The sequence below is a fragment of the Myotis davidii genome, unplaced genomic scaffold (assembly GCF_000327345.1).
Source record: "Myotis davidii unplaced genomic scaffold, ASM32734v1 scaffold828, whole genome shotgun sequence".
NCBI lineage: Eukaryota > Metazoa > Chordata > Mammalia > Chiroptera > Vespertilionidae > Myotis > Myotis davidii.
Window position 1 is genome coordinate 55,459 of NW_006299391.1, and position 26,474 is coordinate 81,932.

At 39.1% G+C, this 26,474-nt stretch overlaps 1 protein-coding gene across 2 annotated transcripts in view; it reads left to right on the forward strand.

Annotated features, from left to right (window-relative positions):
- The window catches only part of RARS (arginyl-tRNA synthetase), a 23,985-nt gene extending 1,307 nt beyond the window's left edge, over window positions 1–22,678 (forward strand). For both annotated transcript variants that reach the window (XM_006774956.2, XM_015571270.1), the window contains exons 2-15: window positions 322–456; window positions 3,306–3,494; window positions 4,405–4,513; window positions 5,064–5,164; window positions 5,980–6,101; window positions 7,289–7,409; window positions 10,129–10,258; window positions 11,500–11,604; window positions 14,228–14,406; window positions 14,936–15,045; window positions 17,519–17,624; window positions 20,304–20,476; window positions 20,622–20,869; window positions 22,456–22,678. In XM_006774956.2, the coding sequence (XP_006775019.1) occupies window positions 322–456; window positions 3,306–3,494; window positions 4,405–4,513; window positions 5,064–5,164; window positions 5,980–6,101; window positions 7,289–7,409; window positions 10,129–10,258; window positions 11,500–11,604; window positions 14,228–14,406; window positions 14,936–15,045; window positions 17,519–17,624; window positions 20,304–20,476; window positions 20,622–20,869; window positions 22,456–22,565 (1,938 nt within the window). In that variant the 3' untranslated portion in view covers window positions 22,566–22,678. The remainder of the gene's footprint in view (window positions 1–321; window positions 457–3,305; window positions 3,495–4,404; window positions 4,514–5,063; window positions 5,165–5,979; window positions 6,102–7,288; window positions 7,410–10,128; window positions 10,259–11,499; window positions 11,605–14,227; window positions 14,407–14,935; window positions 15,046–17,518; window positions 17,625–20,303; window positions 20,477–20,621; window positions 20,870–22,455) is intronic.
- The last annotated feature ends 3,796 nt before the right edge of the window (window positions 22,679–26,474 follow it).

Here is a 26,474-nt window from a genome sequence, read left to right on the forward strand (position 1 = left end):
CGGAAAGGGCAAAAGGCAAACACTTGGGCCAAAGAAAGAAACCTGGGATGTGAGGCCTGCCCCGTCGTGTGCTACACACTCGTGTTTTTTCTTTCCCAAGTTTTCCATATTGTCAAGGGTAAGGTGCTGATGTCATCAAAGAGCATGAGGAAGGACTGTCCCCACTTACCAAAGGGAAAGTCCTCCGTCCCTATCGCCTCTGCCCTGCCCTGCCCGTGCCGGGTGGAGAGGGGAAAGGAGGAAGTGAGTTGACGGTCCAGCGGATTACAGCACGGAGGCCATCTGTCCTACGGGCCGAACAAAGTGCCTTTTCTTTTACAGGAAAGAGAGATCAAGTCTCTGACGGCTGAAATTGATCGGCTGAAAAACGGTGGCTGTTTAGAAGCTTCTCCGAATTTGGAGCAGCTGCGGGAAGAAAACTTAAAATTAAAGTATCGACTGAATATCCTGCGAAAGGTGAGGCCCCTGGTTCTGGTTTCATTCTACCGTTTGAGTGATTGCCTCTCTTTAGAACTCCTTGCTATTGAAGATTCGGAAAGTTGGCTCTGAGGAATTTGGACAATTTGCCTTCCAGGGCTCTTAGAAATCTGTTTCCTCGTCCTGAATGTTTGGCTAGCTTCAAGTTAAGACTTCTTATTTTTTTTTTTTTTGAGACTTTTTTTAAATGTATTTTTATTGATTTCAGAGAGGAAGGAAGAGGGAGAGAGAGAGAGAAACATCAGCGATGAGAGAGAATATCAATCGCTTGCTTCCCACACCTGCCCCAATCAGGAATTGAACCTGCAACCTGGGCATATGCCCTGACTGGAAGTGGAACCTGGGACCTTTCGATGTATAGACGATACTCCAACCAGCTGAGCCATACCAGCCAGGGCAAAACAGGTATGGGGATTGAGCCCGCAACCCCGGAGCGCAACCTGAGCATGTGCCCTTGACCGGAATCGAACTTGGGACCCTTCAGTCCGCAGGCCGACACTATCCACTCCGGCTAGGGCAAGACATTATTTTTTAACAGTTTACTTTTTGAAAGAACCGCCGTGCCGCCCACATTACACTGGCAGTGCCTTTTAACAGGATACTTTTTGAATTTTAAGTAAGTGCCTCAGTCAATGGGAAATGTTTCAAAATACATTCACAGTCCTCTTCTGCCCCAAGTTGGTTATTTTGCTATTTTATTTTTATATTTTATAGTGTCATAGTGGTTGGGTTCCTTTTCCAACTTAATATTTCTGAACAATTTTTTTCCATGAAGCTTGTGCTGTCTTTGTTACTTACTGACCTCACCATCTAATAGTGTCTATCAGTTTCGTTCAAAAAGTTTTAGCTTGCTTCTGTTGGGTTTAATTTTTTGGCCTGCCTTTCGGGTCTGCTTGATGACACATCCTCGGGGAGGACCTCACTCCCATGCATGTTCTCCTGTGTGTGTACTACTCTGAGCCGGGCTGACTGGCACGGTGTCTTTTCCAGTCGGTCCCATTTATTCATCTCAGACTCTGCCTGCCCTACTCTCATGAAATCTTCTGTTGCCTCTGTGTGCTCTGTTCTGCTTCAGATAGCTTTGTCCTTCTGTCTTCTAAAATCACAAAATTCCTTTTCCATGGAATCTTCCCCAAAATACCTTACCTTTGTCATTGCCTCATTCTTTCCACACTTACTGATACTCATTTCTCTATTGTTTTTTTTTTTTCAGTTCAAAAGTATTAAGTGCCTAATATGTGCTCATGACTATGTAAAAGATACAAAAGGCCGTGCAGTGTATTCTAATGCACATGTCCCTGATACAAATTAGCTCTAGTGTGTAAGTATGAGAACGCTGCCAGTGTAATGTGGGCGGCACGGCGGTTCTTTCACAGATACTGTGGTCTACTGAGTAACAGCTCCTGAGCTGAACACAAGGTACACAACAGAAAACAGCAAGCCAAGAAGGGAAACAGCACTGTGTGGGACGCCCATTCACCCCACTTCTGTTCCTGGAGCATTCTGCCATGTGCTCTGACTTAGAAACACTTATTGGATGGTTTATCTCAGAGGCATTTTACCGCTGTTTTCATTAACTCGGCAGCTTCAACTCTTCCTCATCCCCTTTCCATTAAGCTGTCCTTATCTGTCTTTAAGATGAAGTAGGATATTTTTTTAAAAATCCGTTTTTATTGATTTCAGAGAAGAAGGGAGAGGGGGAGAGAAAGAGAAACATTAATGATGAGAGAGAATCATTGATCGGCTGCCTCCTGCACACCCCCTACTGGGGATTGAGCCCACAACCCGGGCATGAGTCCTGACTGGGAATTGAACCGTGACCTCCTGGTTCATAGGTTGATGCTCAACCAGTGAGCAGCACAGGCCAGGCTAGGCCCAGTTCTTGACACAGTGCTACTCAAATCCCAGCTTTTATCATTTTTGCCATTGTTATTGACATTTTGATTAACATAAAATTATGACTAGTGTGTGGGCAACGTTTTTATTTGTATTCCATTAAAAGCATATAAGTTCAGTCACCATTTTTTTACCTGTTGCATAGCAGGTGCAGTGCTAGGTGTCAGGGAAGGAGCCATGAATAAGTGCTTTTCCTTCCTCCAGGAGTCTGGTAGTGGAGACACATAATTCTGAGAAGGTGTGGTAAGTGTAGTAATAGAGGTAACTAATTATATACCATCTTAAATGAAGGTATCCCACTTCACAGAAAATGAGAAGTAGGAGGTAGGAGTAGTCCAACATGGGATTATTTAACAGTAAGACAAAACAACCTGCTTTTCTGATATTTCGATATTACCTATCACATTTCGTGAGGAAGAGGTCAACATTTTAATTAAGAGACAACATGAATACCTTTTTTACTATTATTATTACACTTTACAGTTCATTATTTTGTATTAATTTCAGGTGTACAGCATATTGGTGAGATAATCATATACTTTACAAAGTTTTTTTTACTTGTTTTTGTCCATAGAGTTTTTACTGCCAGCATTTTTTATATATGTCAAATTTTATACTATTTTTTCAGAACTTTAGAGAAGCTAAGAAGAAGATTTGGTCAACTCTTCATACTTCCTTCTCTCAGTTTCTGTTCTGATAAAATAACTATAGAAAGAGAGCTTGGGGCATTTCCTGTTTCTGTCTTACATGTTCTATGGGATAGACTTGTCCTGTTACATTTCCTAGCATACCTCAGATTGGAGAGCATCGCGGTGTGAGTGTATGTTACCTTTGGTCTTCTCAAGGTATTTGAAGGTTTCTCGAGATATTTGGGAAAATTTTTATGATAATTTAATATTTTATTGACATATTTTCTTTTTTTTCCGCCCCAGAGTCTTCAAGCAGAAAGGAACAGACCAACTAAAAATATGATTAACATCAATCGCCGCCTACAAGAGGTCTTTGGCTGTGCCATTAAGGCTGCGTATCCAGATTTGGAAAATCCTCCTCTACTAGTGACACCAAGTCAGCAGCCCAAGTTTGGGGACTATCAGTGTAACAGTGCTATGGGTATCTCTCAGGTGAGTGATGTGATTTCTTACACATTAGCTTCCTTATTACCTTCTATATAAATAATAGCAAATTTTTGTTTCCTCAACAAAAATAACATATCCCACAATTCTGAAAAACTTGAGAAAAGGGATTTCATTTTTAATTTTTAAAAAAGCACAGATATGAATATTCAGTTAAATTTTATAAATATTCTCAATATTTAAGGGCAGTAGTAGGTACTGTTCTGTTTTTGTACTTCCCTCCTGTTGCAGCCAGGGTTGCTGGGTGTTACTGGTGAGTGATAGAAGGTGAGGGAGTAAAAGTTAGCCATTTACCATCCGGCATTTCCATCCAATATTTGAGGCAACTGTGGTGTCTTTGAGGTGGGCTGATGGATTTCATTTCCAGTCAGTATTCCCTGTTTTTAACAGCTGCCTTGGCTAATGTGTTTGTGGTTAATTGCCCAACTTTGGGCATTTTCGCTTTCCTTTCTTTGTTGAATAGAAAGGGTTCAGCTAGAGTTCAGATCCCTCCCTCTCCCTGGCCCCCTCCCCCAAGATAAGGTGTGTCTTCATTGGGGTCAAGTTTATAAGGGTGGTTGTTATTACCCAAGTCTGCATATTGGCACACTCGTAATTTGAAAATTAGAAATGTAACTATCTTGGAAACAGAGTAATAACTAATGTCTGTAAAACTGTTATAGACGTGTGTGGCAACTCATTCTGAAGTGGAGGTCACGTGGTTTGGGCACTTTTGTATTCCTCTTGAGACTGTTGATACTTGATGCTTTAGTCTGTCCATGTACAAGGTCATTGGACTTCTCCGCTTCTGCCTTTTGATTGGTCTGTGTCATATGCATCTAATGCTTTGTCAGTTGTGCATTTCTGAGTAACTTGCCGAAACCCAGTGTGTAATGAATCGTTTTGTATTGTATTGTAGATGCTCAAAACCAAGGAACAGAGAGTTAATCCAAGAGAAATTGCCGAAAACATTACCAAACACCTCCCAGACAATGAATATATTGAAAAAGTTGAAATTGCTGGTCCTGGTATGACAATGTTACCCTTCTTAAGTCGTTGTATTGATGCTGAGCCCTTTTGGAATAAAAATGAAAACCATTGTTAAATATAAATGTAGGATTAAGACTTGTATACTGAACAAGATGGTGAAAGCACCTTGGATTGAGAGTTAGGAAATCGAGGTTTTAGTCTAGACTTAGCTGCCTGATCTTAGGTGAAGTTCCTTTACCTCTCCATGATTCAGTTTTTCTTCAGCAAAAAGGTAGACAATGGCAGATAAGTCTACGGCTAAAAGGCTGTCTATTTTTTGTTCAGAGGTGAACAAATCATTTGCTGCGAGTGAAGGGGCCCTGAATTAAGTCAGCTCTCAGGACAGTGGTAAGGTCTGGAAAAAATGCTGAAACGGAGCTGACATGGGGCCTCAAGTCAAGGCCCCAAGTGGTCCTGGAATCCCGAAGAGTTTTGCCAAAGCCAGATTAGCTCTGTGGAGCCAGCATAAGTGAAATTGAGGTCTTTGGGAAAAAGCAGTTCTTAACGATAGGAGGCTAGCTGATTTTTTTTCTCTCTACTGTTCATTAGGTTTTATTAATGTCCACTTAAGAAAGAACTTTGTATCAAAGCAGTTGACCAATCTCCTAGTGAATGGTGTTCAACTACCTGCCCTTGGAGAGAACAAAAAGGTACATGTACAATTTTTTTTTTAATATATTTTATTGATTTTTTACAGAGAGGAAGGGAGAGGGATAGAGAGTCAGAAACATCAATCAGCTGCCTCCTGCACACCCCCTACTGGGGATGTGCCCGCAACCAAGGTACATGCCCTTGACCGGAATCGAACCTGGGACTCTTCAGTCCCCAGGCCGACGCTCTATCCAGTGAGCCAAACCGGCTAGGGCGATATATGTACAATTTTTAATTCATATACTAATGTAATACTTAAGACTATGAAAAGTGCTGTAACTGGGAATGGCTTTTACTTCCCATACTGAGATTTAATCACTAATATGTGAGATTATGAGCAAAACTCAGCGTAGCCTTTTTCCTGGACCTTGCTTGTTACATGATTTTTCTTTTCACTTTATTTCATAAGGCATTTGAAGCAACCAGCTGATGTTTTTGAGATACTGCTGAAACAAAGCATAGATAATTTGTATAAACGAATTTGTATAAACAAATTCAATTAATTATGGACAGGTAGATTCATCAGAAAAACAACGCAGTTGAAGTATAAGCCAAGCTATTATTTTAAGTCTGAGTTTGTTATTACATGTTATTAATGAATGTGTTAGCAGAATAAAATGTTTCTTCCCCATTTAAAAATTTATTTTTATTGAATGTATTTGATATATAACATTGTGCAAATGTAATGTGTATGTGTTGCTTTGATTTATTTATATGATATGTTGTGATGTGATTGCCTCTGTACCTGTACATTACATAATTATAGTACAACATTGTTATCAATAAAAATCTCTCTTTTTATTTTTTATTCCAGGTTGTAGTTGACTTTTCCTCTCCCAACATAGCCAAAGAGATGCACGTGGGCCATCTCAGGTCAACTATCATAGGAGAGAGCATGTGCCGCCTCTTTGAATTTGCAGGATATGATGTGCTAAGGTATATACTCTTGCCTTTGGAAAGTTCTATAGCAAATGACAAATGTCACTTGAGAAAAAATCTTTGACTATATCAGTGTTTTATGAGTGTGGTTCTGCTCTTAATCATCAGTAGGCTTTTTTAAAAAATTATGTCCTGGGCCTCTCTGAACTAGTAACTGCGGGTGGAACCAAGGAAAAGGTACCCCCGGCCCCATTCATTCCACAAGTATTTCTTGAGTGCCTCCGGTATAGTAGGGGTTTATATTCCAATACGGGGAAAGGTAGGCAAGGGACTTGCAGGCCATGGCAGGAAATCAGGATTTTATTCCTTAGTGTAATAGGAAGCGACTGGAGAGTCTTAATTAGTAGAACCAAGTATAGACATACCTTGGAGATACTGCAGGTTCAGTTCCAGACCACCACAATAGAGCCAGTGCCACAGTAAAGCTATTCATAATCTTTTTGCTGGTGGAGGGTCTTGCCTTCGATTTTTAAAAAATGCAACTTCACCCTAGCTGGTTTGGCTCAGTGGATAGAGCGTCAGCTCACGGACTGAAGGGTCACGGGTTCTATTCTGGTCAAGGGCATATACCTTTGTTTCAGGCCTGATCCCCAGCAACCAATTTGTTTGTCTTGTGTATATTGATGTTTCTGTATGTGTGTCTCCCCCTCCCTTTCACTCTCTCTAAAAAAAAATAAGTAAATAAAAAAATGCAACTCCTGTGAAGTGCTATAAAGCATGGCACAATAAAATGAGGTGTGTCTATAATCTACTTAAACATTACTTTGGCTTCTGTGAAGAAACCAGGCAAAGGAGGAATTACTATAGTAATAAGTTAGAACGCTATTGTAATCCAGTTAAGATGTGATGTGGTGGTTTGAGACTAGTTAAAAACAGGGATGAGAAGTGGTTCGATTGGCATGTTTTGAAGAATTTTGTCCATTGACATTTGAGAACCAGCGGTACAAATTACACTGAGATAATTGGTTCAAAAGTTAAATTTTCATAAAATTATAATGACCAACATTGGCTCAACTATCATTGTCCCAGTTAACTACACAATAAGCAGATCACAGTCTTGATAGAGACTTCATTCATTCAGCAAACCCTGGAGACCTGTTGTATGCAGTCTGTGTTACTGGATGTACAGGCACCTAAATATTAATGTTTGTCATTTTAAAATTTTGTTCTCTGATTGGTATCAGATTAAACCATATAGGAGATTGGGGAACCCAGTTTGGCATGCTCATCGCTCACCTGCAGGATAAATTTCCAGATTACCTAACAGTTTCACCTCCTATTGGGGATCTGCAGGCCTTTTATAAGGTTTGATATCATTTATTGTTACATTATTTGTGTGTTTACCATTAAGTAATAATTATTCATTTTCCTTAGGGAGTTTAGATGGTATTTGAAGCTGCTGTGGACCTAAATAAAAGTTGCTAAACTCCCTACCCTTTAACACATTCTTTGCTATTGTATTGGTGTATGCTAAAAATTAAATTTTCCCACTTTACCTATTATTAAGTGAGTTTAGGAGTTTGTTAATCAAAATACATTTTAGTATTTAAAATATTTTTCCACCCTCTCCCAGTATTTAAAATGTTTTTGATGCTGTTGTTTTATCAGTTTTATATATTTTGAAAATGTTAAGTATATTGAAGAAGAGTTTTTATTTTTTTATTTTTTAAATATATCTTTATTGATTTCAGAGAGGAAGGGAGAAGGAAAGAGAGATAGAAACATCAATGATGAGAAAGAATCATTGATTGTCTGCCTCCTGCATGTCCCCTGCTGCGGATCAAGCCTGCAACCCAGGCATGTGCCCTTGACAGGAATCAAACCTGGGACCCTTCGGTCTGCAGGCTGACGCTCTATCCACTGACCCAACCAGCTAGGGCTGGAAGAACAGGTTTTTGTTTGTTTTTTTGTTTGTTTTTTAATATATTTTATTGGTATATGCCCTTGACCGGAATCAAACCCGGGACCCTTAAGTCCGCAGGCCGATGCTCTATCCACTGAACCAAACCTATCAGGGCTGGAAGAACAGTTTTTAAAAGACAGATTTACTGCCCTGGCCTGTGTGGCTTGGTTGGGCATCATCCCATGTACTAAGAATTTGCTAGTTTGATTCCCTGTTGGGGTCCATTCTTGGGTTATGGTTCGATCCCCAGTAGGGGACATGCAGGAGACAGCCAACTTATGTTTCTGTCTCCCCCCCTCTCTCTAAAATCAGCTTTTAAAAACATAAAAACTCTTTTTTCTAAAATTTACCATAAATCCTACCTTTAAATTAATCACTGTGGTCAACCTTCTTTGATTTTTTAACTTATCCATAAATTTATTACATTATTTGTAATCTAAATATATAAAAGCCTAAGCGACTGGTAGCTATGACACGTACTGACCACCAGGGGCAAATGCTCAACGCAGGAGCTGCTTCCTGGTGTTCAGTGCGCTCCCACAGCCAACCTCCACCCGCCCCCCATTGTCAACCAGCCAAGGGACCCCACCCTTGCATGAATTTGTGCACCGGTTATAGTATAATTTTGTATTATACTTAACATTTTATTATAAACTCTTTCGGGTTACTTTATAAAATGACTGCATGTTGTTTTGTTGGATTAGTGTACCAGAGTTTGTTAATCTGTTGTTGATTTTCCCCTCCATTTTGGGGGGCTCTTATCTATTCAGTGAACAACTTGGTACATACAGTTCTTTTTCCTTTTTAAAATTATCTTAACTTCCCAAGAATAGGATTATTACATTAAAAAAATAAAAATGCCCTAACCATTTGGCTCAGTGGATAGATCATCATCCTGTGGACTCAAGGGTCCCAGGTTTGATTCCGGTCATGGGCATGTTCCTTGGTTGCGGGCACATTCCAGTAGGGAGTGTGCAGGAGGCGGCTGATCGATGTTTCCCTCTCATTGATGTTTCTAACTCTCTATCCATCTCCCTTCCTCTCTGTAAAAAATCAATAAAATATATATTTTAAAAAAAAGTAAACATTTGTGGGGCTTTCTGTTGGTTGTGTTGGGTTTTGTTTTGTTTTGTCTTTTAGTAAATGTTTTCTATTGAAAACAACCAAAATGTTTACTGATATGAGACAAGTAAAATAGCTAATGTTATAATTACCTGTTGGAGTTCTGTGCTCTGAATAATGAAGCAACTCTATTAATGCAAGAAGATGTTTATATTACATTGCTAAAATGTTAAAACTATAGTAAAAGAAAAGTGCTGTATTTCCAGTTTTTGTTAAAACATACAGGTGTGTATTTACAAAGAAATGTCTAGAATTATATACCAAAGTTTTGTTATTACTGGTTAGTTTGGGGTGGGATTAACTAACTATATACTAGTATATATATATATAAGTGTTGCTTTTAAAATTAAAATAAAATAGTCAAAGTAATTTTATTTTTAATTTTAAAAAATATTCAGGCCCTAACTGGTTTGGCTCAGTGGATAGAGTGTCGGCCTACAGACTGAAGGGATCCGAGTTCGATTCCAGTAGAGGGCGCATGCCCAGGTTGTTGGCTCAATCCCCAGTAGGAGTGCTGGAGGCAGCTAATCAGTGATTCTCTGTCACCATTGATGTTTCTATCTCTCTCTCCCTCTCGCTTCCTCTCTGAAATCCATTAAAAAATATATATATTTAGGGCCACATCTAAACGGAAAATAGAGTCCAGTAAAACCAGACCTACCTGCTAGCTATTATTTATTTTTCCACTGAAACACAAAAGCAAGGGTGTGAGTAGGCTTTTGTGAATTAGAAAAGATAGAGGTAGTAACATGATGAGAATTTTGTATTTTCAAGTAAAATGATTTCAAAAGAAATAATAGCATTCTTTGACACATTCGTTTGTAACAGTATTCTTGACTATGAGATAGACCACTTGTTCTGGTGTTCTAACTTTTCACTTCCTCACTCTTTGGCTTTTTGGTGGGTTTTGTTTGTTATTTTGAGAAATGAACAAATGCTTAATCTAGAATACAGGTTTGGCTCTTTTTATAAACCTTACTTTTCTTTATTTAAATACAGGAATCCAAGAAGAGATTTGATACTGAGGAGGAATTTAAGAAGCGAGCGTACCAGTGTGTAGTTCTGCTCCAGAGTAAGGATCCAGATATCATAAAAGGTTGGAAGCTTATCTGTGATGTCTCCCGCCAAGGTGAGTTTCTGGACTTTGTTCATTCACTCAGCAAGGACTGCTGCATGTCGTTTCCTTGAGTCTTTATTCAGATTTGATCTTAAATGACATGTTAAGCTTTCAAGGACTGGCAAATAGACTTTTAAAGCAAGTTTATTAAGATAAGCCGGCAGGCCGTAACGGTTTGACTCAGTGGATAGAGCATCAGCCTGCGGACTGAAAGGTCCCAGGTTCGATTCCGGCCAAGGGCATGTACCTTGATTGCAGGCACATTCCCAGTAGGAGGTGTGCAGGAGGCAGCTGATCGATGTTTCTCTCTCATTGACGTTTCTAACTATCTCTCTCCCTTCCTATCTGTAAAAAATCAATAAAATATAAAAAAAATATATGCTGCTCTTAAGCATAGAAACTTGCTTATTTAAAAAAAAAAGATAAGCAGGTAGAAGATTAAACTTTCTCAGAAATCAGAAAAAAATTAATTAGGAAAGAAAGTAGAAAAAAAAAGACCTCTGATCACATAGCAACCAAAGCTATACAACACATGGGAATAAATTTATCCAGAGATGTGTAGAACTGAAACGAAGAGAAATACACAGCAGGTGTAATAGAATGTTTGAACAGAGTATCATACAAAGTCCCCTACTTACTGAAATTCATTTGTCATTATAAGACAATTTCAAATTTTCAAACCTGACAAAGTAATTGTAAAGGTCACTCTGAAGAATAAGTAAATAACAATAGCTAGTAAACCTTTAAAAAGGAAAACTAATGATGGCTGTTTTGCAGCACTAGGTAGTAAGATGTTTTATAATGCTACTGTCGGTAATATTGTGTCACTGATGCATGGCTAGACAGTCAGTTAAATGGTACAAATTAGGAAGAGGTAAAAAGAAATTGAGTAAATATTTGATCTTCAAGTAGGAAAGGCTTTTCTTTCTTTTGTTCTTTTTTAAAAATAAAAGTTTTTTAAATTACAAAAGTACATATTCTTTGTAGGAAAAATGTAAATGTGGACAGGAAAAAGAAAACATTACCTATAGTCCCACCCACTATTAATATTTTGATGTGTGTCTTTCCATATTCTTGCCACATTTTCAAAATGGCAGTATGCATATAATGTTCTGTATCATACATTTTTAAATATAATTTTCTTCCTTCCAAATGGTTTAATTAAACAATAAAGTTATTTTACTGTAAGATGCATGTTTCCTCTTTGTTTAAATTCTTAACCATTTTCTTCATTTGGTGACATTTTTCCTTAGAGTTTAATAAAATCTACGATGCATTGGACATCTCTTTAATAGAGAGGGGGGAGTCCTTCTATCAAGATAGGATGAATGATGTTGTAAAGGAATTTGAAGATAAAGGTGGGTGCTCCTTTTATATTTTAACTCTGATTATGGAAATTTTCAGACAAATGCTAAAGTGGAGACTATTATAGTCCCCCCCCACACACACACACAACTCCATGTACTTGTTACCCAACCTCAACAATTAGGAATACAGAAGAACCTTATTATGTCTGTTCACTGCTTATTACATCATATAATTTCACCCATAATTATTTTGGTATGTGTCCAAATGAACAGGCTCTTCCTCCCACTTCAAAATCATGGTACCATTACCACTCCATGAAAATTAATGATAATTTCTTATAATAGTAAGTGGTCCATCAGAGTTTAAATATCTCACATTGATTCATAATCTATTTAAATCATGAAGTTTGGTGTGTGTTTTTTTCAGAGTCTGAACATTACATTTGTTTAAAATATACTTAAGTTCTGTAAATCTATGGGTATCGCTTCTCTTCCTCCTTTTTTTTCCTTTTGTTGTTGGAAGAAACTGAGCCATTTGTTTTACAGAATTTTCCATATGGTATTATCTAACATAATTACCCTCTATTTTTAAAAGAGGCTTGATTAAATTCTGGTTTGTGTTTTCTTTACTTATTTTGTCTTTTATTTGCAAGAATGTAAACAATATCCTGTTGGCTCTTTTTGTGATACTAAGATGGATTCGGGGGTTCAGGTGTTGTCACCTGATCTATCATTAAATCTCCCCACTGGACTTTCCCCAGCGGTTTTAGGAGCTATTGATGATGATGGCTTTGATCCATTACTTCATTAGAGGTTGGAAAATGGTGGCATTCTGTCATTCCTTCTTTGTTACCTGCAATTTCTCGTGTGCAGAACTTTGTCACATAATTTTGGTTACTCTGATGTACAGTTTATATAAGATAGTAGAATGCTTGATTTAATTTTTCTTTATCAATTTTCAGAATAATAGTTTCTTAGCCTCTTCCAGATATGACAACTGAGTTGTTCTTAGCATTATTATAAATGAGGTTTAGTATCCTATATAATAAAAGCCTAATATGCTAAGTGTCCAGTCGTTGGTCAGCTGTTCAACCAATCAAAGTGTAATATGCTAATGATATGCTAAGGCCTCTCAACCACTTGCTATGACGTGCACTGACTACCAGGGGGCAGACGCTCCAACCAGTAGGTTAGCTTGCTGCTGGGGTCTGGCTGATCAGGACTGAGTGATAGAGGCCCGACATGCCCTGGAGCCCTCCTGCGGTCCTTCCCCAGCTGGCATTCCTCCCCGCCCCAATCATTCACCAATGGAGTCCCTCGGCCTGGCTTGCACCCTCTCACAATCTGGGACCCCTTGGGGGATGTTGGAGAGCCAGTTTCAGCCTGATCCCGCAGGCCAGACCGAGGGACCCCGCCAGGCATGAATTCGTGCACTGGGCCTCTAGTATTTTATATTTTTCAATCACTTGCTTTGTTATTTTTTGTAATGCTCAAATTATTCCATTTTTGGCTAATGGATTTTAGAGAGAGAAACACCCAGTTGATTGTCTCCTCTACATACCCCAACTGGGGATTGAACCCGCAACCTGGATATGTGCTCTCACCAGGAATTGAACTGGCAACCTTTCAGTACATGGGACAACACTCAACCAACTGAGCCATACCGCCCCGGGGCAGGACTCTACTTTTATTTTTAATTTTTATTTATGGACTGATTGATTTTAAGAAGAGAAAGATTGATTTCTTGTTTCACTTATTTATGCATTCATCGGTTGCTTCTTGTATGCACCCTATCCAGGGCTAGAACCTGTAACCTTGGCGTATCAGGACAATGCTCTAACCAATGGAGTTACCTGACCGGGGCTGGAACCATACTTTTAACATAAAATTTTAGCTCATTTGCTTAGAGAGTGGTACTGATACACCAAGATTGCAAGTTTGATTCCCTGTCAAGGCAAATAAAAAAATCAACCAATGAATGTTTAAATAAGTGGAACAACAAACCAATGTTTCTCTCTTAAAAAAAAAGATAAAAATTTAAAGACTCTTTAATGATGAGAAAGGAGGCACAGAGAAGGTAGTAACTTCCTTAGGTCACAGGGCTCATAAGTGATAAGTCTGATATTCACCCTGAGGCAGTTTATAGAGCATGTTTTTAACCACCATTTTATACTACCTTTATTTTACCAAGCATCAGTTTCTGAAACTTAAAAAATCCCAAAATAATAGTATTTATTGCACATAAGACTTAGCATAGTATTGGCACACTGTAGCACTCAAATATAGTTGTCAGTATTGTCATCATGTTCTTTCAACACAGCTTAAGAGGCAGTGATAGAAATTGCATCTCTCTCCCAGGAAAGGCTGTAGCTCCAGCTTGAAAACAAAGCATGGATTTACATATGCTGTGTCTACTGAGCGGGTGGCTCCAGTGAGGTGTTCTACAAAGAGTTTGGGAGTGTCAGTCTAGAAAATGGTCAGGATATCTCGCCTGTGCCCTGAAAATACCCTGGTGCCAGACAACCTTGACAGTAGCCATTTTGCAAGATGCATAGGTCACGGAGAGAAAAAAATCATGTAATGTCTGAGCTCTCTAATAAATATCCTATAATGGCTAAGCATTTATATTCTTTCAGGGTTCTTTTAACATTATTAATAAAGATTATTCTTCTAGGATTTGTGCAAGTGGATGATGGCAGAAAGATTGTATTTGTCCCAGGATGTTCCATACCTTTAACCATAGTGAAGTCCGATGGAGGTTATACCTATGATACATCTGACCTGGCTGCTCTTAAACAAAGACTAATTGAGGAAAAAGCAAATACAATTATCTACGTGGTGGACAGTGGACAAGTGAGTTTGTAGATTCGTATATTTTCTTATATTGATTAGAGATGAGACGGTCTGGTGAGGTTTGTGGCATTTGGCACTTGAAGACTAAATTTTCCCCAAAGACTGACATTCAGAACATCATTTATAACATAGGAGAAAAAACACGGTTTGGGTTTGGCCATACTTGGACACTTCCCTGCTTTTCAGCTTGTCTCCATAAACAGGAAACTGTTACTTCTCTGAACCTCAGTGACCATTCCCAACTGAAATGGTGTTGTGTGACAGAAAATTTAACTGAAATTAGTGTACATGAACCTGCCCTAAATTCAGTTGCTTTAAAAACCTTTGGACATAGAAAGTGTACCAGTCCTGCTCTTACTGTTTCTCATCTGGAGGTAATAAAAATAGCTTTCACTAGTATATTACGCTTGCCTTACAAGATTTGTGAGTGATTTGAATTTTATAAACCTTTATGCTTAGCATAAGAGCTGTAAGTCTTTTTATTATTAGAAAGCTTACCAAGTAACTTTCTATTTCTGTTCCTTTGTAGGCTGTGCACTTCCAGACAGTATTTGCTGCTGGCCAAATGATTGGTTGGTATGACCCTAAAGTAACTCGGGTGTATCATGCTGGATTTGGTGTGGTGCTGGGGGAAGACAAGTAAGTCTGGAAAGCCTAAGGGCCCAAATTTCTTTGGAAGAAGCTATATTTCATTTGATACCATGTTAGAATTTTAAAAGTCCACACTTTTTAAAATCTACATGTGTTCTAAGGGTGAACCCAGCTGAGCTGTTTTGTATGTATGTCTTATCACTGCCAGAGGATGTAACTTTTTAGAGGGATTTATACAAAGTTGAAAGAAAACCAAATTATAGAATTAATAGTTTCATTCCCACAGATCTAAATTATAAATTCTATCAGAGTACCTCCTTAGATTTCCAACAAAATATTCAACAATATATTTCAAGCATTTTGTAAATGTCTGAGTTTTAAGGTTCACAGCTTCCATTTTTATGCTTATCTCAAGTATTTTTGAGACATGTTACTGTCTATACTTTCAGTTTTTCTATAATCCTGTTCTTTCCCCACATTCTGATTAACTTTTATGATAAAAAGGTAAATATAAGCAAATATTTATATAGAGTGTTCATCAATTCCAAGGCACAAAATTTTTTAACATTTTATATCCAATAGAGATTCCTTAGCTATTTAATTAATATGTCTTTAAAATCTGTGGCATTTTAGATTTGGTGACACAGCGCAAATACTACCATTAAACAAAGACAGTAATGCTTACAATAACCACATGAAGTAGCTCTAGCTCAAAATGCTTGACTGGCCAGTGTACAAAAGCCCCAATTAACATAAAAGACAGATAGGTGTGTCAAAGTATTATTTTAGATGCAGATTATCTGGAGATCAAAGGCCTCGGCATCAACAGCAAACATGTTTTAATTATAGTGTATGAACCTTCTGAAGAGCTGCACATTTTTGGAATCAGAAAACACTTAACTGGGACCTCATGATGCTCATGGTCCTAAGAAAGTGCTGAGAAACTAACCAGTGAGTTGAGTGTTGCTTATAGCATCTTAGTTTCTTAACTGTTGAATTTTTGGATGAACATTTAGATGATTATTCCTATAGTTAGGTGACATCATTAAATTGGCTTTTAGTTTTTATGTTTACCACCAAAATATATCTTGACATTTAACTTCCTTATCATGTAATAGCTAAGGGGTTTTTGTGTGGTGGTTTTACATTTCTGCACTCTCAGCATCTTGTAATTATGGCATCCTAGACCATTAAAAATGAAGACGAATTTCAGTGATAGTTAACCACTTGAACTGGCTCCACAGAGAATTGCTCTGCTTCAGATGATAGGCTCCTTCAGGGAAGAAGCCACGTTCTGGGTACCTTCATCTACACACCTTCGAGCATCCAGCTGATGCATTCACAGCAGGTGCTCAATAAACAGGCATCCAAGGAATAACAGGGGTGATAAATAAAACAATAAATTGTTTATTGTAAAATGTCTTAAAGCTGAAAAATCTCAACAAAAAATAGGTGGCAGAATCTCCGAGCATTTTAGTGTAAATATTTAAATATGGTAGGCTGCCACATTTACCCAGGTAGGAAGCAACAAAAAAGACCAATTCTTTCAAAGTGGTGATGGTAAGGAAGACTTCCCTTAGCCCTTTGACTAGGCTTTATAATGGATATCATTTCATCAGACAAGATTTGCAAGTTGTTGGACACTCAAAGAGGGGATGGCATAAGGAAAGCCATGCAGTATTTCCTGAATTCTGGGATAATAAAGGTGTTTCAATTCTATGATAAAGGGCAAGGAGATCCTTTTTTTTTCTCTTTTTCTTTTTTTTTTTTTTTCAGGGAGGAAGGGAGAGGGAGAAGTGATAGAAACATCAATGATGAGAGAATCATTGATTAGCTGCTTCCTGCACGCCCCCCACTGGGGATCGAGCCCACAACCTGGGCATATGCTCTTGACCAGAATCAATCTGGGACCCTTCAGTCTGCAGGCTGATGCTCCATCCACTAAGCCAAACCGGCTAGGGCAGGAAGATCCTTTCTAAGGCAATTCTGAAAATAAAACTTTAATGGGAAGTATCACAATTATTTTGATAGGCTTTGTGAGAGATAGAAAAACATGTTTCATTTATAGCATTGTTGTGTTTTAAGCGTTTTTTAAGCTCTCCACCTGATTATAATAAGCATTCAGGGTTGGTTACTGAATAGAGAAATGCAAATGAGATTCCAGTTAAGAATTCACCTACTTCCCAAATGTGTATTTTATTAATAATTTTACTAAGAAAGTAAAACAGCTAAGCCAAACTTAGTGTTCAGGAAAATAGACAAAATAACAAATGCTGTTTTCCATCTTAGGGGATGTATTAAAGATGAACATGTCGAGAATGCTATTAGGAACCTAATGCATAGAATGCTTTAAGCTAAGGGCTATAGAGGAAGGACACTTGAAAGTATCTGTTTGTTTCTTTTGGCATCTTCCCTGATTACCAACTGGAATAGGGCAGTATCAAACCTTCATTTTCAAAGATTTCTAAGTCGGGTCTGTTTCAAAATCTATATAATTAGGAATTTCAATAAATTTTTTTAGAAAGAAGTTCAAAACACGTTCAGGTGAAACAGTGCGCCTCATAGACCTTTTGGAAGAAGGACTAAAACGATCCATGGACAAATTGAAGGAAAAAGAAAGAGACAAGGTAATTCAAGGCCTATGTGCATATGGTGTACCATGCATTGTGTTGTGATTTTGTTTTTGTTTTATCGATAGAACTGGGAAGGAGTCAGTCCATTTACAACAGGCTTTATTACTCAGATCTTATTGCACAGTAAGTTTGTTTTGTGAGTTGCTGAATATTTATTTTGAAAATACAGTTTTGGCGTTTACAAAACATGGCCTCTTTGTTAATGTGGCATAGTATCTCTGCTTCTTATTGGTAGTTTCCCCGGCATTGCTTTGAACCAGTGATGGGAAAGTATTGCAGACTGGGGCAGTTTGAGTCTCCAATCTGCATCTGCTGAGCTCCTTTCTCTGGGAGCATTTGTAGAATAGTCATAGCAGACTACCACCCAAGGCCACTGATGAGCCATCAGAATAGGCAACACAACAGGGAGGCTTATACTTAATTTTACTAAAAATTTCCAAGGAGCTCCCACCCGTAATATATGATTATTCCACTTGCCTCATCCTCACCAACACTTGATTTGTCTGTTTTTAGCCTTTCTTTTGTGTGTAGTGGCATCTCACTGTGGTTAAAATTTACATTTCCCTATGAGCAATGATGTTGACTAACTTTTCATATGCTTATTAGCCATTTATATATTTTCTTTTGTGAAGGGTTTGTTCAGTCTTCTGCTCAGTGTTTGTTTTAAACCGGAAATGTTTATTACTATTTATCCACACATTTAGCTTTCCTGTGTACTTTATTCCTTCCTGCAGTTTTTTTACTTCCACCTAGGATTATTTTCTTCAGTCAGAACGTCTCCTTTTAGCATTTTGGGTGTGTGTGTGTGTATAGTACAAGTCTGCTAGTGACAAATTTTGTCAGTAGTTGTCTGAAAGCATCTTTATATTGCCTTCAGTTTGGATGTTTTTATTGGGTATAAGATTCCAGTTTGTCAGCTGTTCTTTCAGCATTTCATTTTTATTATGTTTTTTAGAGAGAGAGGAAGGGGGAGAGAGAAACACCAATAGGCCTGCCTCCTGCATGCCTCCTACTGGGGATCAAGCCCACAACCCAGACATGTGCCCCAACTGGGAATCGACCGACGATCTCTTGGTGCATGGAACGACACTCAACCACTGAGTCACACCAGCCAGGGCTCTTTCAGCATTTTAAAAACAATGTTCCATTGTCTTCTAGCTTCCGAGTTAATTTATCCAGTTTTTATTTATTTTTTATTGATTACAGAGAGGAAGGGAGAGGGAGAGGAGAGAGAGAGAGAGAGAGAGAGAAACATTAATGATGACATAGAATCATAGATCAGCTGCCTCCTGCACACCCTCCTACTGGGGATCGAGCCCCCAACCCAGGCATGCGCCCTTGACCAGAATTAAACCCAGGATCCTTCAGTCTGCAGGCTGACACTCTGTCCACTGAGCCAAACGAGCTAAGGGTATCCAGCTTTTAAATAGTTGCTTCTGGTGTAAAGGTTAGTCTACTACAGTGATGGCAAACCTATGACACACGTGTCAGAGGTGACAGGCGAACTCATTTTTTTGGTTGATTTTTCTTTGTTAAATGGCATTTAAATATATAAAATAAATATCAAAAATATAAGTCTTTGTTTTACTATGGTTGCAAATATCAAAAAATTTCTATATGTGACACGGCACCAGAGTTAAGTTAGAGTTTTTCAAAATGCTGACATGCTGAGCTCAAAAGGTTCTCCATCACTGGTCTACTATAAGCTACTTAATCAAGTTCAGAACAGAAATCTTTAATTACTTACTTGTGGCCTAATAATAGTTCAGAATGTGTGACCAGCCTGGCCAGAGTTGGTCAGTGGTTGAGCGTCGACCTATGAACCAGGAGGTCACACCTTTTAAAAAAAAAAATCTGTTTCAGAGAGGAAGGGAGAGGGAGAGAGAGGGACAGAAACATCAGTGATGAGAGAGAATCATGGATTGGTTGCCTCCTGCTTGCCCCCTACTGGGGATCGAGCTCGCAAACCCTGGCATATGCCCTTGACCAAGATCGAACCTGGGAAACTTCAGTCCGCAGGCCAAGGCTCTATCCACTGAGCCAAACCAGCTAGGGCAAGAGGTCACATTTTTATTCCCAATCAGGACACATGGCCTGGATTGCAGACTCAATCCCCAGTTAGCGCCATGCAGGAGGCAGCTGATCAATGATTCTCTCTCATCATTGATGTTTCTATTCTCTCTCTCCCTCTCCCTTCCTCTCTGAAATCAATAAAAATACATTAAATTTAAAAAAATGTATGACCAGATACTGGCAAAACTACATGAATTCTTCCTCCTACTTTTGACACCGTTTTGATTTCAATTAATTACTTTACCCTAATTTTTAGTTTTTATTTTACTGTCTTGTTTGCTCTCTGCTACCTCAGAATCTTTATGGAATGAAGTGGGTATAACTTACTAATTGATTTCACTTTTATATCTCCTGAATACATTGGAAAAAAATTCAAACTGACACCTTATACTTTACATATCAAGTTTCTCATAGAAACATTCTTTGTTATGCGTAGTATGATGAGTTGTATTTTCATTATTTTCTTTGTGGATGGGCTCATGTTGTTCCACAGTTCAGTGATAAAGGAGCATCAATAGATGCTCCCTATTCTGCCCATGAGACACCAGGACAAAGGCAGTGGTCAGTAAGCTGTGAGGCTTGTTTTTGTTTCTCCAAAAGGTTCTAACCCCAGAGGAACTGAAGGCTGCTCAGACATCCGTTGCTTACGGCTGTATCAAATATGCTGATCTCTCCCATAACCGGTTGAATGACTACATCTTCTCCTTTGACAAAATGCTGGACGATAGAGGAAACACAGCTGCTTACTTGTTGTATGCCTTCACCAGAATCAGGTAATTGTGGGTACAGCATTGTCTTGTTTGAACCCAAAATGACAGTTCTTATAATATATCAGTCACTTCTTATTCCATGTTTTCACGTGAAGGAGAATGTGCCTAACAGAGGAATGGTGGTGGTTGGTATTGCCTGATTTTCCAGGTCTATTGCTCGTCTGGCCAATATTGATGAAGAGATGCTCCGGAAAGCCGCTCGAGAGACCGAGATCACCTTGGACCACGAGAAGGAATGGAAACTGGGCCGGTGTATCCTACGGTTCCCTGAGATTCTGCAAAAGATTTTGGATGACCTGTTTCTCCACACTCTCTGTGATTATATCTATGAGCTGGCAACTACTTTCACTGAATTTTATGATAACTGCTATTGTGTGGAGAAAGATCGGCAAACTGGTAAGTGCCATGTCCGCTGGTCACATTGCAGAAGGGACACCTAAAGGCATTTATTTGAATTGGGTATAGGTGGTTTTCATATATAATGACAAAATTGCACTAGCTCTAATAAAAGCATAAATGGAATTCTTTCCATTTCGATATAGTCTATAGTTTTCCCACCCCTGGGCACATGGTATAAAACCATAAGTCTCCAAAGGAAACAATTAGAAGACCATTCACTAGGAATGGGATAATTTCAGTGTGGCTGAGGGTTCCAGGACAAGTCTTTGGGGGTTCTTAATAATGCAAAACTGCCCTTGGGGTGGGGGGAATTATATATTTTTTTATCTTAGGCTTTCTGCTCTGTCATGTTACAAAGTTATTGAAATAGAGTGAATTAATATGTCACAGGGCAAGTAGATATTTCTGAGGTTCATGCCTGTGAACTGAAACTTTATTAAGAAAAAACATCTCACCATTATCGTGGTATTAAAGTTTATACTTACGTAAGACCTTAAGGCCTGGGAAAGAACTCTTAAATTTTAAATGGGAAGATGAAATTTACACTTGTAATAATTTCAAATCTTGTATCTGTTGTCTTATCCTATATAATAAAAGCCCAAAAAAAGAAGAAAAAAAAGCCCAGTGACTGAAATGGCAGAATGACCAGAACAACCAGACACCAGAACGGCCCTGCCCCCCAGCGAGCAGTTAGGGGCGATCAGGCAGGCAGGCAGAATAGTTAGGGGCGATCAGGCAGGCAGGCAGGCAGGTGAGTGGTTAGGGGCGATCAGGCAGGCAGGCAAGTGGTTAGGGGTGATGAGGCAGGCAGAGTGGGTTAAGGGCAATGATGCAGGCAGGTGAGTGGTTAGGGGCGATCAGGCAGGCAGGCAAGTGGTTAGGGCTGATCAGGCAGGCAGAGTGGTTAGGGGTGATCAAGCAGGTAGGCGAGCAGTTAGGAGCCAGCGGGTCCCGAATTGCGAGAGGGATGACCAACTGCCAGTTTAGGCTCAATCCGCAGGAATCCCTGCAGGATCGGGCCTAAACCTGCAGTCAGACATCCCCCAAAAGGTCCCAGATAGCGAGAGGGTGCAGGCCGGGCTGAGGGACCCTTTTCTCCCCCCCGCGTCCCCCGCATGAATTTTGTGCACCGGGCCTCTAGTTATCAGATAAAAAGAGACTTTTTGAACAGAAACACCTTTAAAATATATATTTTATTGATTTTTTACAGAGAGGAAGGGGGAGGGATAGAGAGTTAGAAACATCAATGAGAGAGAAGCATCGACCAGCTGCCTCCTGCACACCCCCTACTGGGGATGTGCCTGCAACCAAGGTACATGCCCTTGACCGGAATCAAACCTGGGACCCTTCACTCCCCAGGCCGACGCTCTATCCAGTGAGCCAAACCAGCTCGGGCTTGAACAGAAACACCTTTAGTTCGATTGTTTCTGTAGTTTAAGGTAAAGGTGATTCTAGTTAAAGCCCAATCTATGGGTTGGGCTATTCAATTCTCAGTAAAATCCAGAAGTAACATAGATCCTTTAATAACGATTTTCAAAATGAAAAACAAATTAATTACTATCTTTGTTGTTCTGTCTTCTCAGGAAAAGTGTTGAAGGTGAACATGGGCCGTATGCTGCTGTGTGAAGCAGTGACTGCTGTCATGGCCAAAGGGTTCGATATCCTGGGAATAAAACCCGTCCAAAGAATGTAATCTTTCTAGGTTTGAACACTGTGTGTTTTTACCAAAGTGGCCATTCGCACTGTTGGCTTTTTTACAATCATGTGGATATAAAAACAAGTAAAAGGAAATTTGTCAACTACCTATATAATATGTGGTTCTTTATCTCTAACAACTAGGCTTCTGAAAAGAAAAAAAAATTGCCATCACAAATGTGTTCTTTCTGCTGAGCATTAAATCAAAATGACTTGGTGGAGGGCATGGAATCACAGGTTTTGTGTGCCACGGTGAGTGTTGATTGGCGTGACAGGGATGTTTTCATTAAATTTAATTAGATAAGGAATCCCACTTATTGAACCCCACTATAGGCTCCATGAACTTTTCAAACCTTCATTGTTTATCCCTTATTCCATTGTTCTATCATAGATACTTTTGCCTATTTTAACCCCTTCCCCAACAATTTTTTTGTTAAAAACGTTTCTTTTTCAGACTAATTTTTTTATTTTGGTTCTATATAGTATTTTTGATGCTGGTTATGAAAACAGTTTGTAACTCGTCTTCCTATAAACCATATTTTTTAACCATATTTTCTTAGTATACTCGTCGACGACTGAAAAAGAACATTTTGTGAAAACGAGTATACACGTTTCTGCCGGGGAAGGGGTTGACAAGTGACAAAAGTGACGTTCCACAGAAATAAGGATATTGCCCTGGATAGCTCGGGAACTAAATTGAGATTCATATCCATGTATATCTAACTCCCAAATTTAAGCTCTTTCCATTTAGTATAAGATGGCACTAGCCATATACTAGACCTGGGTTCAGAGGAAGGAGCATGGAAATATAGCAGACTGGAAAATTTCCTGAAGGTCCAGATTAACTCAACGTCTCATTGGTCATAAGCTGGTCCTACTTGCAAGGGAAGCTGGAAAAACAGTTTCATGAAAATCTAAACCAGCGGTTCTCAACCTGTGGGTCGTGACCCCTTTGGGGATCGAACAACCCTTTCACAGGGGTCGCCTAAGACCATTGGGAAAACATATATATAATTACATACTGTTTTTTGTGATTAATCACTATGCTTTAATTATGTTCAATTTATAACAATGAAATTGGGGGTCACGCCAACGTGAGGACCTGTATTAAAGGGTCACGGCATTAGGAAAGTTGAGAACCACTACCTTTGGGGGTCGAACGACCCTTTCACAGCGGTCGCCTAAATACATCCTGCATATCAGATACTTATATTACGATTCATAACAGTAGCAAAATTACAGTTATGAAGTAGCAACGAAAATAATTTTATGGTTGGGGTCACCACAACATGAGGAACTGTATTAAAGGGTTGCGGCATTAGGAAGGTTGAGAACCACTGATCTAAACGACAGGATTGCCATGATTTACTTAGATCAGTCAAGATTCATTTCCTGAGCTTGGTATATTATTTCACTCCATAAAACTGTAGTTCTGCTAGTAAGACAGCAGGTGGAGAAGTATGTTCTGGTTGTTAATCCTCACCTGAAGATATATTTTCCATTGCTTTTCAGAGAGAGTAGAAGGGAGGGAAGGAAGGGGGAGAGAGAAACGTCGTTATGAGAGAGATTCATCAGCTGGTTGTGTCCTGCACTTGCCCCAACCGGGGGCAGGGAGCAAACCTGCAACCCAAGTATGTGCCCTTGGCCAGGAACCAGTGACCCTTCAGTGCCTGGGCCGATGCTCTAATCACTGCCCTGGGCACACCAGCCAGGGCAAGAAGGTAGAGATTTTTTATGACAGTAAGGGGTCAGCAGAAGTTAGGCTAATAGTGATGCCTGAGACATTAGTTAACGTAATATTCCAATACAACACTGAACTGAGAATTTAAGTAAAGAAACTAACACAATTCCTTGAGAAACAAGTGCTTAATAAAAATGAATGGTATTACTCCATGCTGTTTCCAAGGGTCTCCAACTTTAAAGAAACCTTCGAGTTGATCTTAATAAGTTATAACTATAATGGTATGTAATAAAATTCAGGTTATAAAAATTTTATTGAGGTTAATGAAAGTACATGAGTCAGTTGAAAAATTTTTTTAATATATTTTTATTGGTTTCAGAAAAGAAAGGAGAGGGATAGAGAGAGAGAAACATCAATCATGAGAGAATTATTGATTGGCTGCCTCTTGCACACCCCCTATTGGGGATTCAGCCCACATCCTGGGCATGTGCCCTTGGCCAGAATCAAACCCAGGACCCTTCAATCCACAGGCCAAGGCTCTATCCACTGAGCCAAACCCACAGGGCTCAGTTGAAATTTTTTTAAATTTTCTTTCTTTTGTGTTGGCATGCTTTGCATTTCCATATCGGCCAACAGTTTCATGACATAGGAGAGCCCGTTTGTGGGGATTTTTAGATAATCAATTTATAGAAATTTGCTGTTTATAGGACTTGTAGTGTGGACAAGCTAGCTAGCCTTGATCTCAAGTTTCTTATTCTGATTTTTGGCATTTTCATTATGATGTGTCTGGGCATGGGCCTGTTTGGGTTCTTCTTGTTTGGGGTTCTCTGTAACTCCTGTACTTGTGTGACTTTCTTTTACCAGGTTAGGGAAGTTTTCTGCTATTATTTCTTCAAACACATTCTCTATCCCTTCCTCCCTTTCTACCTCTTCTGGCACACATGTTGTCCCACAGCTCTCTTAAGATCTCCTGTTTTTTAATTAATTTTTTTCTTTTTGGTTCACTGATTGAGTGATTTTTTTCAACCCTGTCTTCTAATTCACTGATTCGGTACTCAGCTTCCTTTAATCTGCTGTGTATGCCTTCCAATGTGTTCTTTATTTGTGCTATGTCATTCTTTATTTCCCACTATTCTTTTTTCATAGTTATATCTTTTCTCATGCTGTTGAGCATCTTACCATCATTCTGAAGTCTGTTTCAGATAAAAAATATTTAATTCTTTATTGTTTAAAATATTACATATTGTCTCCTTTTTCCCCCATTGACCTCTCCCTGGCAACTCCCACCCCCTAGAACATGCCCTCATCCCCCCAGTGTTTGTGTCCATTTGGTTATGCTTATATGCATGCATACAAGTCCTTTGGTTGATCTCTTACGCCTCCCTCCTCCCATCCTCCCTGCCTTCCCTCTGAGGTTTGATGGTCTGTTCGATGCTTCTCTTTCTCTGGATCTATTTTTGTTCATCAGTTTATATTGTTCATTATATTCCACAAATGAGTGAGATTGTGTGATATTTATCTTTCTCCAGCTGGCTTATTTCACTTAGCATAATGCTTTCCAGGTCCATCCATGCTGTTGCCAATTTTTTTTAAATATATATTTTATTGATTTTTTCACAGATAGGAAGGGAGAGGGATAGAGAGTTAGAAACATCGATGAGAGAGAAGCATTGATCAGCTGCCTCCTGCACACCCCCTACTAGGGATGTTGCCCGCAACCAAGGTACATGCCCTTGACCGGATCGAACCTGGGACCTTTCAGTCTGCAGGCCAACGCTCTATCTACTGAGCCAAACCGGTTAGGGCAACTGTTGCCAATCTTTTTATTTTTTTATTAAAGTATTACAAAGAGTATTACACATGTCTCCTTCCCCTCTCCCCCTTGACAACTGTTGCCAATTTTAAGAGTTCTTTCTTTTTTACATCAGCGTAGTAAGTATTCCATTGTGTAGATGTACCCTAGTTTTTTAATCCACTCATCTGCTGATGGGCACTTAGGCTGTTTCCAAATCTTAGCTATGGTGAATTGTGCTGCTATGAACATAGGGATACATATATCCTTTCTGACTGCTGTTTCTGTTTCCTTGGGATATATTCCTAGAAGTGGGATTACTGAATCAAATGAAAGTTCAATCTTTAATTTTCTAAGGATACTCCATAGTGTTTTTCACAGTGGCTGCACCAGTCTGCATTCCCACCAGCAGTGCCAGAAGGTTCCTTTTTCTA